The sequence below is a fragment of the Enhydra lutris genome, unplaced genomic scaffold (genome assembly GCF_002288905.1).
Source record: "Enhydra lutris kenyoni isolate GAN:26980312 unplaced genomic scaffold, ASM228890v2 scaffoldscaffold11, whole genome shotgun sequence".
Lineage (NCBI taxonomy): Eukaryota > Metazoa > Chordata > Mammalia > Carnivora > Mustelidae > Enhydra > Enhydra lutris.
This window is the reverse complement of record NW_019154095.1, coordinates 38,107,441-38,122,633: the sequence shown is the minus strand read 5'-3', so window position 1 is coordinate 38,122,633 and position 15,193 is coordinate 38,107,441. Positions and strand designations below refer to the sequence as shown.

Below are 15,193 nucleotides of genomic sequence, written 5' to 3'. Positions count from 1 at the left end.
GGCTCAGTGGGTTAAAATCCATCCCCTCTTTCTCTCCCTGTCCTCTTCTTCTTTTCCTCTCCTTTCCCCACTTCTTCCGCTATTTATTTATTTAATTTTGGTTTTGTTTTTTAAGGGGTGTTGACCGGGGTTGAGTTCTAGTCGACCGAACCCCCCTGCCGGCGAAGCGATTGGTGAATTGCGCCGGTGACTGACGTGTGGAATGAGTGCGGCTCGCCGCAGCCGGGAGCTGATTGGCTGCGCGGGGAGACTCCGAGGGAGCTGCTACAGGAGCACCGGGCACTCGAGTCCTGCAGCCTCGGGAGTAGGTGCCGCGCGCCCGCCCGCCCGCCCGCCGGCCCACCGCGCGCTCGGGAGCCGGGGCCGCACTCGGGCCGCCGCGCGCGCTCCCCTCCCCGCGCGAGCTCCCGCCGCAGGCCGAGGGCCGCCACCCGCCGAGGACCGGGCAGGAGCGCGCGGCCACCGAGCCGGGCAGCGCTGGGGACGGCGTCTTTTGTCCCCGGAGATCGCTGGAAGTTTGCGGCGGGACGCGCGCGGGGAGGCGGCCGAGGCAGCCCCGACGTCGCGGGAGCGAGTGCGCCGAGCCAGCATGGGCAGCGGGCGCGGCGCGGGGGGCCGCCGCTGGGCAGCCTCGGGCGTGCTGCTGGCGCTGGCCGCGGGGCTCCTGGCCGCGGGCTCGGCCAGCGAGTACGACTACGTGAGCTTCCAGTCGGACATCGGCTCCTACCAGAGCGGGCGCTTCTACACCAAGCCGCCGCAGTGCGTGGACATCCCGGTGGACCTGCGGCTGTGCCACAACGTGGGCTACAAGAAGATGGTGCTGCCCAACCTGCTGGAGCACGAGACCATGGCCGAGGTGAAGCAGCAGGCCAGCAGCTGGGTGCCCCTGCTCAACAAGAACTGCCACATCGGCACCCAGGTCTTCCTCTGCTCGCTCTTCGCGCCCGTGTGCCTCGACCGGCCCATCTACCCGTGCCGCTGGCTCTGCGAGGCCGTGCGCGACTCGTGCGAGCCCGTCATGCAGTTCTTCGGCTTCTACTGGCCCGAGATGCTCAAGTGTGACAAGTTCCCTGAGGGGGACGTCTGCATCGCCATGACCCCGCCCAATGCCACCGAAGCCTCCAAGCCCCAAGGTCAGGCCGCCCCTTCCCACGCGCGCGAGCCCCCCAGCCCCAGCGGGCTGGGGCCCCGGGGACCCGCCGCGGGAAAGCCCCTGCCATTCGGACTCCCGCCCGGCCGCTCCTCCCCGGAGTTCGGACGCGCTTCCTGGAGGTCGCTCGCAAGCTGTGCGGAACGAGTTTTTAAAAAGCCTCTCGTTCGTCCGAGGTGTCGCTTGGCACCTCTGCCGACCTAGGTGCACGGCTGGCCTGCCCGGCAGCGGCGGCTGCGCCTGGGCCCCTCGCAAGCTCGATGCGGTGCTGGAGCGGCTGTTCCTGGGATCCAGGCTCGCTTTTTCATACCTGAGACAAAGCCTGTTCCCTCTGCGAGGGAACCGAGTCCCCGTGGAAGTTTTTAACACCGAGACGGGATGCCCCAGGAGGGGGAAAAAAAAACAAAACCCCAAACCCAAAGTGTAGAAAGCCCAGAAAGGCCGAGAAAATGCTAAGGCGCAGCTTTGTGTATTTTCATAAATTGGATGAGGGTTAAAAAAAATCCCCCCCTACCCCTTTCCCGGGCTTTCCTTAGCTAGTCCTTCAGCCAAGTAGCTCCGGGAGGGTTGCAGAACTGGCTGAGGAAAAAAAAAAAGTTTAGAAACAGGATTTCTGTTTCTCCACCCTTTTCAGGGTTGGGGAGGCTGGGGGGCTGGAAAGCGTGTACTCTCATTCTTGCATACCCCCTGCTTCTCCCATTTACACAAATCCTCAGGTAATTAGAAAGATAAAAATGCAATTAGCTCATTGTTCATCTCTCCTTGGGGAGTGGGGCCACGCAAATTGGAGACTTTCCTAACAGCCCCACGGAGGAGGCCTGCGCTTCCTCTTAGAACCCCTCCCACTTAAAGGGAAGCTCTGGAGGGGAAGGGAAAAAAGAATCCCTCCCGGAGAGGCAAAAACAAAAACAAATCAAAACAAACAAGAAAAAAAAAATCCAGTGCAGTGGCTTGACTTTTAAAGGAGCAAATTCTTCAGAAGCTGAGTTGAGGCTGAAAGAAAGATGTGTCCATAGTACTATAGTCCGGAATGGGGAACCATACCTAGGCGCCCTGAGCATAGGCTCCCATGTCCCCTAGGGGGTTGGAGGAAGGGGTTTAGGGTGGGGGTCGGGCTGTTGGCTGACTTGGTTCATCCTGAAGTGATGCCTAAAAGGGAGATGTCCTCTGAAGAGTTTACTCTTCCAGTGTGACGACAGTAGTATGGGGAAAGCAAGCCTCAAATGCTCCTGCGTGTTCTAGGGAGGGAGGAGATTGGTCCAAAGTGTCCCAGGTGGCCTGGGCCCCTGGCGGGTGGGAGAGGCGGCAGTCTGGCTGTGGGGGGGCCGGGGCACCGGCCACTTCTTGGGTGTCTGCATAGGGTTAACCTCTGGGGGAATTGCCGGCCTTTGGAGCAAGAGCTAAGCGGTTACCTAGAGCAAACAAAGCACTCGTGTTCTGCCGGTGTGGGGCCATCCTCTACAGCCCACAGGCTTTTCCTTCTCCCCTTCCTCGCTGGCTGGCCGCTGGCCCGCCCGGAGATGAGCCCATTCTGCTCCACAGGCCTCTGCTCCACCCCCAGCTGTCTTTTGGGAACAGCCCTTGCACATGGAGACCTTTGGGGGAACACCTTTTACGGGGAAGATGGGGGACTGGCTGAGGTGCCTACGGATAAAACGGGAAGAATCCTCCGACCCAACCCAACACCCCGCTGCCCCGAAAGGCTGGAGTGGAGTGGGGGGATATCCTAGATTTGCTGGCTTGCCTTTGACTCCTGGGCTGCTGTTCCACCGGACTGCCCCCTCCTGAGTCTGGGCCTTGGTACCATCCTCCCCTCGCCTACCCTCCAGCCCCTGAGTGCCTGGGTAGCACCCTCCCAAGGCCAGCTCCCGAATAGAGAGGAGCCCTGAGAGGACCCATCAGGTGTGCGGCTTGGGAACTGGTTCTCCCCTCATTGGTTTTGGTGAGAGGTTCTGCCCAGAGAGGCCACATGGCCATTGCCAGCTGAGCTTGGAGGTGGGAGGGCTGTGTGTGTGTGTGTGTTTGTGGTGGGGCAGGTTGAGACAGATCAAACTACCAGTCCTCATGAGCTTATGGCTTGGGTTCCAGAATGGGAACTGGTACTTTAGGGTGAGAATAAATACATAGGTACTACTTTTATTCTCCCTTCTCTTTAGTCTTTGAAATTAAAGCCAAATTTTCAAGGCATAATGCATATCTTGGCATGCTCTTCACGTAATTGGGCATGTTTTGGGGGTATTGGGCACACTTTAAGATCCTTGTGTTAGTAAAGATCGACTTGATAATGAGAGAAAAGTCAAAAGATACTTTTCCCTCCAAAAGTCTGACACCCCAGCTACATCATCAACTGTCCCTGTGTGGCATAGGAAAGGCATAACTTTAGCAACTTTCCAGGAAAGTTCTTTCTACATCTTGTGCTTACGTTAGATCTACCCATTCCCAGGCCAGGAAATGGTGGTTTCCCCTTCCAGCCAGGTTTCACTGATTGAAGTTGTATGAAATGAGGTTATATTTTTAGTTTAATTTTTTTGTTGTTCAGATGTGCTGCGTGTTAGATCAGTCTGGCTGTTCTAGTCATGGATTGCAGGGCCCACGGTGCTCTCGTTGTCTCCCGGGAGCCTCCAGAAGGTCTTGTCTCAGGATGTGAAGGAGCTGGCCAGGGAAGACTTGCTGTGTGTGTGAGGGAGAAAGTTTGTGTGTAATTGTGTGTGTTTATTTTGTGTGTGTGTGTGTGTGTGTGTGTGTGTGTGTGTATGAGAGAGAGAGCGAGAGAGAGAGCACTGTGTGCACATGTCCTGATTTTTAAAAAATCACTTAATCGTGACTCTAGTGTTGGACTGTCATCTCCTCTCCACCCCCTAAAATATTAATGAAACACAAAATTCTTCAGTTTTGGGTTCCCTTGCTTTAAACGTTATTTTAAATCTCCCTTCAAACAGCAGTTTAGTTCTACCTCTCAGATGGATGGTGGGTTTCTCCTACAGAGGTGGCCTGCAGGGCCCCAAGGACACACCAGAGGGGGCATAGATTAATATTGCTTTACACATTCCTCCTTTCCCTGGATCAAGCTACTCCAGAGTCAGCCATAAGAAAAGTCAAGATAGGGGTTAGCTCACCCTGTGAGCTGTTTCTACCTTGAGAGGCGCTGAAGGTCAAATGTTCATTGGTGGGCCTGAGGAAAATGCCCCCTTTGGCTACAGAGCCTGTCGGGGAACTCAGAGGGTCCAGAGGGGTGACGGGAGTGTGCCCTGGGGACAGTGTTTGATAGTCTCACTGCCGGGGCCCTGCTACTTGTTCAGTCAAGATTATATTCATAGAAACTTACAGTGTGATAACTTCTACTTAAAAAAAAAAAAGAAAAGAAAGAGAAAACAAGGAAAATCCCAAAGCCCGGTTCACCCTCCTGGGATAGGTAACATGGTCCTTCCCATACTTCAGGACCTCCTTTCCCTGTTTTTCTCCCCAAGGAAGCAAGAACCATAATGCAAAATTCTGGGTAAGTTTTTCCCTTTGTCAGAAAAACTACCTCCAGGACCTAATTTCAAGTTCTGGCTGAAAAGCAAATTTCCAAATTCTGGGCCAAAAGACAGTCACACAGTCTTCTGCTTGGAGTGTGGCTGTGGCTCTTGCCGCACTGAGAATTAGATGGTGTTTGGCCCTGGGTATGGAGCCAAGGTGGGAGAGGAATCCTAAGAAAGATGAAAGGGTGTGGTCCCTGCTGGGCCACAGGGGGACCCTGCTTGGAAGTGGGGTTGACCGGCTGAGGACTGGGTATGTCCTAGGGAGCAGCGCTGGCCTGGTAGGGCTGTGCAGCTCCCTCCATAGTGTTACCACCTTGGTGACGGTGATGAGCCCCAGGGGACATCACGGACAGGAGACTCTGCCACGGAGGCCACTGGAAAGGACAGAGGAGGAGGAGGAAGAGGACAAAAGGCCTTCAATTTTACCATTGTACTTCGGGGTGACTTTCCTCTGCTTCTCAGCGCCACCCTGGCTTGGCCCCTCTGTGCTTTGCCAGGGGTGGGTGACCTTCGAATGTGCTAGATTTCCTAGATCATGGATTAAACTCCTAGTGGCCGATGGATGATGGAGGGGATGGTCTGGGGAGTCCACTGTCCCGCCTTTTCCCTGTCCTCCCACAGAGGCACTCTACCCCCTGGGGGAATCCCCCTCCAGCAGCATTTGGGCCTGGAGGAGGCCTCTGTCCCTGGCCTCAGAAGTCTGCTTCCCCTGTGCCATGCCTGACACACACACACACACACACACACACACACACACACACACACACCCCTCCTCTTCAAAGCACTTCACAGTGTTGTGAAAACGCCTTCAGAGGGTCCTCCTGCTCCCCCCTCCCTCCCGGCTCTCCCATTTGGCAGCTCTCGCCTGTCGCTGCCCCAGCCCCAGCCCCAGCCCCACCCAGCTGCTCCTGCCTCCCAGCCCAGCGCAGGCAGGAACTCGCACTGCAATAGCCCTTTTGGAGAGGGGTGCTCGGGCCGGCAGCTTGAGTTGGTGTGTCTGGTGAGTTTCCTTCTTGGCTCCTAGGGAGCAGGTCAGATTGATCTGCTGTCCCTTTGGAAGTTTGGGAATGGGAAAGGGGACAGGGATCGGAGAGGGATAGTTAAGGACGAGGGGAGAAAGAACCAGAAGCAAACGGCTGGAATAGGTGAGCACTCCCAGTCCAGCCACAGTTCACACGCTGCCCCGATAAGGTTGGGTTAAACGGTTGTGCCGTATTCCACAGTTCAAGCCCCCAGGTTTTCAAGAAACAGTGTCTGGGGGCACCTGGGTGGCTCAGTCTGTTAAGCGTCTGCCTTTGGCTCAGGACATGATCTTGAGGTCCTGGGATCGAGCCCCGCATCGGGCTTCTTGCTCTACGGGGAGCCTGCTTCTCCTCTGGTGCTCCCCCTGCTTGTGCTCTCTCTCCCTCTCTCTCTGTCAAATAAATAAATAAATAAAATCTTGGAAGGAAGGAAGATAGAAAGAAAGAAAGAGGCTGTGTCTGTCTGGCGTTGGGTCCAGGGCCCCAGGACTCTGATTCTCCAGCTGCTCTTCAGAAATTCCAGAAGACCTTTAATTACTTTCAGCTTGGTCCTAGGGCTGACCTCTTCCCCAGGGCTGGCTCCTTCCAGATCACAATCTCTGTCACTCATGGCTCCTCTTTCTCCTCCTTTCCCTTCCTAGGCACAACCGTGTGTCCTCCATGTGACAACGAGTTAAAATCTGAAGCCATCATTGAACATCTCTGTGCGAGCGAGTTTGGTAAGAAGACTTCCCCAGCCACCCCTGGGAGGTTTGGCCTAGTCCCTGCTTCCTCCTGGTCTGTGTCCCTGGGGAGCAGAGAACCTGTGGGTGCCTCTTTTTGGAGCTTTATATTCTGTCCCTTCATTCTCCCCAAAATGGTTGCTTTTCTCAGGCCCATGGAAATCTGGAGAGGGTGTAGAATGGGCTTATTTTCATTGAAGTCAAACTTGGCTTCTGCCCTTCTGTTTGAGGATTCCTGGATAGGTTTTTGGGGACCTTCCCTAGATGTGGAGGGTGGCGGACTTGAGGACAGAGAGGGAGGAGATAGGGAGGGACACCCCTCCTTGGATGCTCCCAGGAGCCGGACCCAGGAGATCCCACCAGCTGCTTGGCTGGCCTTCCCTCCACACTGGCTCTTTCTCCATCCACCCCTAGGTGTCAGCACCTCTCTACCCAGGCTCTGAAATGTGGCACAGGTTCCTGCCCATCTGCACCCCCTAGCACCTGGGGAGGGGAGTCCAGCCGCTGGGGCATTCAGAGGGGTCCCCATCAGGTCCTTCCTGACACAGAAAAGTGATCTCCCTCCAGTAGTGGGAATTCTCTCCCTTCTTCCCAAACCACTCCGGGTTAATTCCAGATCAGCCCTTACAGCCCCAGGTGAAGTGCTGGATGCGGTCTGGAGAGCAGATCTCAGGGGGCTTTTCAGGGATGACCCCCTGTAGGCAGCCTCATAGAAGACCTGAACAGCTCCAGACACCCTGAGCCTGTCTCCCCTGGGAACGGTAAATGTTGACCACCTCCGTTTGGAAGGCTGCCTCCTTCTAATTCATGCGGATGCCGAGAATTGGCTCTGCCTGTGGGACCAGGCCCGCTTTGCTGAAGGAAGGTTCAGCCGGACACTGAGCGGTGCCTTTCTCGAGATGCCTGCCGTGTGTCTCTGAGATGGGCGTTCTTGCAGAATTCTTAACAGGAAGAGCAGAACGGTAGGTAACGTGGGTCCTTGGCCGTTCAGGGTGACCTATTCCATGTTTTCACTAACCAAACATAATAAAGCATACAGAAAGGCCTTCTTGCACGGGCCAAGGGCTGTGTCCGATTCACATGCATGTGACCTGCACATGCAAGCTGAAGGAAATTGTACCCGTGACATGCATATTCTCAGGATTGTCTTCGTGACTGAGGACAGATGTGGGAGAGCTCAGACCCTTTGCCCCAGACAGCGTCTTGAGGATGGATACGCCTTGTGTGCTTTGTTTGTGCACGAGACATCTTGGCCTCCATTGCCCTTGGCGGGGGCCTGCGGGACCTCTAGGAAGATTGGTCTAGGGTGTAGTTTCCGGCCTGTCTTTGAGGCACCTCCTTTTTTTCTGGTTGCCGTTTTAAATGAACCGGAAGGGAAAGGGTAGAAGGCATCTGAGGTCACGTGTGCGGACTCCGTGGCCCTTCCATCGTCCGGGAGTACTTTTGCCCTTGCTTCCTCGAGGGGTGCCGAGAGCCCAGCTGAGCCGGCAGACCTCCCACTGGAGCGTCTGTGGGTGCACAGCCCCATACTGTGTTAGCAACATGCTTTTTCTTCCACAAATGGGGTTGAGACTCCTTCCCAAAGGTGCATTTGGGACAGAGAAAAGAAAATCTCTCAGAAATCCTGACAAGAAGCCTTTTGCGGTGTGGCTGGGGCAGAAAGAATCTGTTGAGATATGGCCGAGAGCCCAAAGAATCCTTTCGAGGGACAACCAAAGGGCCAGGTTTCGATTTCCCGGATCCTCTTCAGATACTGTAAAGGAGCACACTCACTTTTAGAAGTTGGCCCGCTGATATTTGCGCAAATCCAGGAAACCATATTAAAGCAAGCTCTGAAAGGTAATATATTAGCTGATGCTTTATGTTCCTGTGACTTCCGTCAGGCTCAGCTTCTGAGGGAAGAATGATGGAAAGCTTGGGAACTCAGAGAGTGGAGGAGGTGATTGATCTGCCATGACTTCCTAGTCAGGAGCTGAAATCCAGTGTATCTGGTTGTTCATTGATTCATGTATCCATTCGACATTTCTGGAGGGCAAAGGGCTGTGCTAGACGCCATACTCAAAAATACTTACCTAGAGCAAATTACAATTTAATTAAAATTCTTAAACACTGACCAAACACTAATCATGGCATCATTTGAGAACTCACCAGCTGAGGAGGGGGCTGTGGGAACTCAAGGCCTAGTTAATGTTAAGGAGTTGTGAGAAGAGAATCCGTGTCTTTATGCTCGGAGTCTTTGGAACTCACCAACCTGAACTTGTCGTCAGGCCTCCTCCCTCCACTCCCACTTACCAAAATTCTGGCCACTGAGGGTTTTGTGGCAACTAGGTCCATGAGAGACATTCCCCGGAATTGGGCCGAAGAGGCAGGCTTTGGGGAGGAATTTGAACATGGAAGGTTGACCCCATGGCGTAGGGCAGGGGTCTAGAGGGTGCTCAGGCAACTCCCTGGGACGGATGTCCTTGCCCACTGTAGTAGCTGCCTACTAAGTCAGCAAGCCACTTGCTTACTGTTTATAGGAGCGAGGGGTAGATCTTATTTTAATAGCTCGTCAGGTCTTGGCGGATCTGACTGATGGGTTGTTTGAGACTGTGTTCCATTTGCCCTGAGATGGTTTTCTTCTCTGCTTCAGAGAAGGTCTGAGGTCCTCCTGGACCGTACAGGTCATCATATCAAGTCCACTTCATAAATAAGGAATCTGACATTCCCACTCGGAGTTCTTCCATGCTCTGGCATGCTGCCTTCCTCATTTAAGAGAAGATGAACAGCCACTGGTTTGCCATGAGGCATTTATCCCCTCAGCACGGGTATGGCATATGCCAGGCTTCTTTGAACTGGGTGCAGGAGAGACTTTTTGGTTTTTTGTTTCTGATGTTCTTGTAAGGCAATAAATAGGATTTTATTTTCCTCCACTCTGCAGGGGCTGAGCTTAACTCTGCCCTTCTCAGCATCCTGGAGAATGCAGCCTTGTTGAGAAACTTGTTTCTTAGCTCAGTTCATTTCAAGCAAGCGAGGCAGTCAGCCACGCTGATGGGATTCAGTTAGGAAACAAAGAAATTCAGCAGGGCAAGCTGACACACAACAGAGAAGAAAAAAAAGGTTTTCCTCCCTGCTCTAGGGATCAAACTTTGCCTTAAGTGGCCCTGACATCCCTGGTGGGAAGACATCAGGTTGTTGGAAGGCTTTCTGTGAGCTCGAGGAATAAGGGGCTGCATTCCTTCTGGGTCAGCACACACACTCGCCTTCCTGCCAACGCATCCTCGGAACCCCGAAGCCTCCATTAGCGGGGCGTGCAGGGCCCAACACTCTTTCCCAGGTGGTGCATTTTTAAATCTCTGGCAGGTCTGCCTGGCCACTAGTCTCTCCACCTCTGCACCGTACACCCCCGCGCCCCCCCCCACCCCAAGTTCTGAGCGCACTGTTTTTCCCCAACAGGGAAAAGCGTCAGTAGAAACACCTGTGAGCTGATACTCAGGAATGCAGCTGGATCAGGCTGGATCAAGCGCCAGATGTGGGAAAACCGAAAGTTAGATGGTGCAAAGTCTCTGAATTCGGCATGGTGGCCAGCTTGCCTGTTGTACTAAAGTTGGGACGCGCTGCTCTGCGTTTTGTGCTCTGGGCTCTCCCTGCTCTGTGACAACAGGGTGCCGCCTCCTTTTCTCTTAAACAGGCTGCCTCACTAGTAATTCTGCTGTTAGCAACTCGGTGCCCTTAGGCATCTTTCCTTCACATTAGCTCATCCCACGGGTGTAAAGAGCTCATTTATAATTGCTGGGAGGTTAGGACCCTGCCCCCGGCTGGTGTCTGTAGCTTCTCCAGTATCTGTAAAGACCCTTAAGCTTTTCTGCTAGAAGCGTGCACGGTGATCGCCTTCTGCTACGGTAGTTCAGGACTTGCTCTCGTGCCGGCTTCTCCAGTTTTCTTGAGCCTGAGAGTTCGGGTAGCAACTCCTTTACCCCAGTATTTTCTTGCTGTGGAAAAAAAGATTTCATTGCCCCCAGAAATTTTCCTTGCCTTCTGGAAGGACTTTTTTTTTTTTTTTTTTTCCCATTTATGTTTTCTCATAAAGAGTAAAACCATACTTTGTAAGGGCAAAAGGAGTCAAATAGGAAAGGAAAGGAAAGAAACCGGCTCTCACCTTTAGCCTTTGGGAGTGTTTCCTAGAAGAAATCTTTTCAGAGGTTCCTGAGCCCTCACTAGCATGTTCTTGCTCTGCCTCACTCTTCTTTCAAGGTGTGTTGGCTGTACTGCTTTGGAGGCACAGTGGTTTACTCTGAAGGGCAGTTCGATCTCTTGCAAAATGTGGGTTCAGCCTTTTCAAGCTAAACCCTGGGTTTCCTCCCACTGAGGTGAGGGAAACTGGCTACCAGCACGGTAACTGTAACCTCTATAAGCCGCTGGAGAGTGGGGTCTGTATCTGGCACCCTATTTTACCTAACGTGAGTTGCCCATTCATTATGAGATGCACTGTTCGTTTTGGACCAGTGACAAAGGAAGCATGCCTCATGGTAAAATGTGAAGATAATCCATGTCTTAGAATGAACAAAACAAGTCCTGTTTGTACTTCAACAGCCCTAGGAACAGTCTCTTCCCCATGGTAGGCATGAAATAAAAGTTTGCCGGATGAGTATTTGAATCGGCGGGATGGCAGGGGGATGGAAATTGGACTTCCTTTTTCTTTTCTTTTCTTTTTCTTCCTTCAGCAGAAAGCCCGATGCGGGGCTCGAACCCAGGACCTGGGATCATGACCTGAGCCGAAGGCAGCGGCTTAACCCACTGAGCCACCCAGGCGCCCCAATGCACCTATCTTTTGCATATTTTTCTCTTAAGAAAATTTTCACCATCTCAAGGTCTTTTTTTCTTATACTTTGCTTTTCAGAGTATTTTTTTTTCTCCTTGGTATTTTATCATGAAATTTTTTAAGCATGCAGAAAAATTAAAAGAATTTTGCAGCAAGAACTTATGCACTCACTGCCAGTATCTCACTGTAACTACTTTACTGCACTTGTTTTAATATACCTCATTCCTGGGGTGCCTGTGTGGCTCAGTGGGTTAAGCCTCTGCCTTTGGCTCAGGTCATGATCTCAGGGTCCTTGGATAAAGCCCTGCATCAGGCTCTCTTCTCAGCAGGGAGCCTGCTTCCTCCTCTCTTACTGTCTGTCTCTCTGCCTACTTGTGATCTCTCTCTCTCTGTCAAATAAATAAATTTTATATATATATATATATATATATATAATTCCAACTATCCATTCCTCTATATCCATCCATTTCAAAATTAACTGGAGACATCATTACAATTCCTCTATGTACATCAACATGCTTGTTAGTAATTTGGATTCAATATTGAGCTATAGTTTTTTAGTGTAAAATTTAGATACAAGGAAATGTGCAGTCTTATGTATACGTGTTGGCAAATGCATACTCTTGTGTAATGCAGACCCTTCCAGGGTATGGAACATTCTCAGTTCCTTGGGAAATCTATGCTCCTCCCTAGTTATGCTCTCAGAGGCAACAACTGCTTTGATTTTTTTTCCACTGTGGTTAGTTGGGCCTGTTCTAGAATTTTATACAGATGGACTCATACAGTATGTGCTCTTTTGTGCAAGGTTTCTTCCTGTTAGCATAACAATTTTGAGATCCATTCATGGTGTTGCATGTATCAGTCATTTATTCCAGATTCTTCTATTAATGGATACCTGGGCTATTTCCAGGGTTTGGCTATTAAGAACAAAGCTGTTGTGAACATTCTTATATAAGCATTTGCATGAACATATTTTCATTTCTCATTGCTGGTTCATGGGTAAGGCATATGTTTAGTTTTATAAGAAACTACCAGCCATTTTTCCAAAGTGGTTTTACCTTTTTACACACACCAATGATGTGAGAGTTCCGGTTGCTCCACATCCACTCCAACATATAGTGTTGTCAGTCTTTTCAATTTTAGCTATTTAATTTTAGCATGTATTGATATCTCACTGTGGTTTTAACTTGTTTTTCCCTGATGACTAGTGGTATTGAGCCTTTTCTCATGGGCTTATTGACATTCATATATGTGTTCACATACAGATAAAAAAAATCTGTTAAGATCTTTTACCCATGTTTTAGGATGGGTTGTTTGTCTTTAGTTGAGTTATAGCTCTTTATATATCCTGGTGTTATGGACTCACTTGTATCCTCTCAAAACTGATACATTGAACCCCCTAGTCCCCCAGTGTGATAATAGTTGTAGATGGGGCCTTTGGAAGGTAATTGGGTTTAGATAAAGTCATGAAAGCAGGGCCTTCATAGTGAGATTAGTGCCTATAGAAGAGACACCGGAAAGCTCTCTGAGAGGACACAGCGAGGAAGCCAGGAGGAGAGCCCTCCCTTGGGAACTGAATGAGAAAATACTGTGATCTTGGACTTCGGAGCCTCCAGAATCATGAGTAATATATTTCTACTGCTTAAGCCACTCAGTTGGTGGTATTTTGTTATGGCAACCCAAGTTGAATAATAAGCCTGGATACCAGTCCTCTTTCAGAAGTTTATTTTGTAAATATTTTTTTTCCCCTGTCTGTGACTTGCCTATTTATCTCCTTAACTTGATCTTTGACGAGTAGAAATTTTAAATTCTGATAAAGTCAACGTAACAGGATTTCCTTTTATAAGTAGTGCTTTCAGTGTCTTAAGGAATTTTTGCCTCTTTCCTAGTCTTGGAGATATTCTGTCTCTCTTTTTTCTAAAAACTTTATGGTTTTAACTTTTATATTTAGGTGTCTTATCCATCTGGAATTAATTTCTGGGTATAATGTGAGGTAGGAACTGAGATTTATTGTTTTTTCCTCATATGAATACCCAGTGATCCCAGGACAATTTATTGAATAGAGTTTCCTTTCCTCATTACTTTGGAACCTTTGCTGAAAATCAAATTACTATATAAACGTGGTTCTATTTCTGGCAACTTTATTCCTTCCCATTGATTTATTTGTCAATTCTTAGCTAGTACTTCTCTGTTTTGATTACTGTAACTATAATAAGTCTTGAAGTCAAGTTGTGTAAGACTTTTTTTTTTTTTTAAGTAAGGTCTTTTTGGCTATTCTAGGCCGCTACATTTCCATATAAGTTAAGAATTAGTTTGTTGATTTCTTAAAAAAAAAAAAAGCCTCCTAGAATTGTTCTTAGAATTGCATTAAATATATAGATAAATTTAGGGGAGAATTGCAATATCAAAGCATTTGGTTTTCTAATGTATAAATGTCGCATATCTCTTTATTTACTTAAGTCTTCTGTAATTTCCCTCAGAAACGTGCAGTTTTCGATGAAGAGGTCTTGCCCATCTTTTGTTAACCTCATTCCCAAGTATTTTGTGTTTCTTGGTGTGATTATAAATGACATTTAAGATTAAAGAATTTTCATATTGATTGATGCTAGTATATAAAAATACAATTGTTAGTCAACAGTATATAAGTATATCCAGAGTATATAAGTCTGGGTCCAATCAGGAGAAAGTAACTGCACAGTAATTTGAACAGGAAAAGTTTAATATAAAGAATTATTAACTATAACGAGGGATTACAACAATGAGGGATTGGCTAGTAAGAGATAAAAAAAATTCTAAAGTACGCAAGAATAAGAGTTCCAAGCAGCAGCCTCCATGCCCTGATACAGAGCACCCAGAGAAGAGACCCTCTCCCTCTTTGGGGCAGAGATCCAGAACTTGCCAGATAGGCCACATCTTCAGCTCACTGGATGGCAGAGAATGTGCTGAGTGCAATGTTGGTAGAACATGCTGGAAGTCCACTCTGAGGGAGCCAGGAAAGCTGTTCACTAGAAGGCATCTCATTGACTTCTCACTACTCACTACAAACTGCCAAGTGTTCTGGAGAAGTGGTGAGTGAACACAGCCCTAGAGTCATTTTGCTACCAAGCTGTCGGAAGAGGAGTGACAGTGATGTTGTAGAGGAAGCTTCTGGTTACTGGGGGAGGCTTGGCCACTGTCACCACTGGAGAAAGGTGCTAGAGTAGCCATGTGTGTTTTAGGAGCCTGGTGCTAGACAAGCTGCCCTCAGGACAAGAACTTGCCCAACAAGCACGCTGGAACCAGAGAGCAAAACTCTTCTTCTGTAATGTCTCTCCAGTGCTTTCTACCAACTGTCATGGGGGAAAAAAAAAAAAACAAACTTAAAAGGCCCAGATCTATTTTCAGGGAGCAGGCTGAAAGGAAGAATTTGGAGATTAGGGGCAATAACTTGATAACAGGCACACTCTGGCATTGTTAAATTCATTGATTAGTCTTGTAGTTTTCCTTTGTAGATTCTTTAAGGTTTTCTACATAAACAATCATTTAATCCACAGAGACAACTTTACCCTTTCCTTTCCAATCTGTATGTTTTTGTTAAGCAGCTTTATCAAGATGTAATTATCATACAAAAATTGCATATATTTAGTGTATACAATTTGATGATTTTGGACATATGCGCACACCCATGAAACCATCACCACAATCACCACAATAATAGATCTCCATTACTTCCAAAAGTTTCTTTTTGCTTTATGTCCCTGTGTGTGTGTACATGTGCATGCTTTGGCAAGAACACGCAACCTAATGTATCAAATTTTTAAGTCCACAATACAGCATTGATGATCTGTATAGCAGATCCCTAGATCTAATTCATCTTGAACAACTGAAACTTTGTATGGATTGAACAAAATTTCCCATGGCTAACCACTGTTCTATTCTCTGCTTCTGTGTATTTGACTAGTTTAGGTACCTCATGTAAGTGGAATCATGAAATATTT

At 49.2% G+C, this 15,193-nt stretch overlaps 1 protein-coding gene across 1 annotated transcript; it reads left to right on the top strand.

Annotated features, from left to right (window-relative positions):
- The first annotated feature begins 589 nt into the window (after nucleotides 1–589).
- Nucleotides 590–7,335, top strand: LOC111144482 (secreted frizzled-related protein 1-like). Its single transcript, XM_022498783.1, has 3 exons — nucleotides 590–1,133; nucleotides 6,335–6,412; nucleotides 7,205–7,335. Exons 1-3 carry the CDS (start codon nucleotides 590–592, stop codon nucleotides 7,333–7,335), a joined length of 753 nt encoding a protein of 250 aa, XP_022354491.1.
- The last annotated feature ends 7,858 nt before the right edge of the window (nucleotides 7,336–15,193 follow it).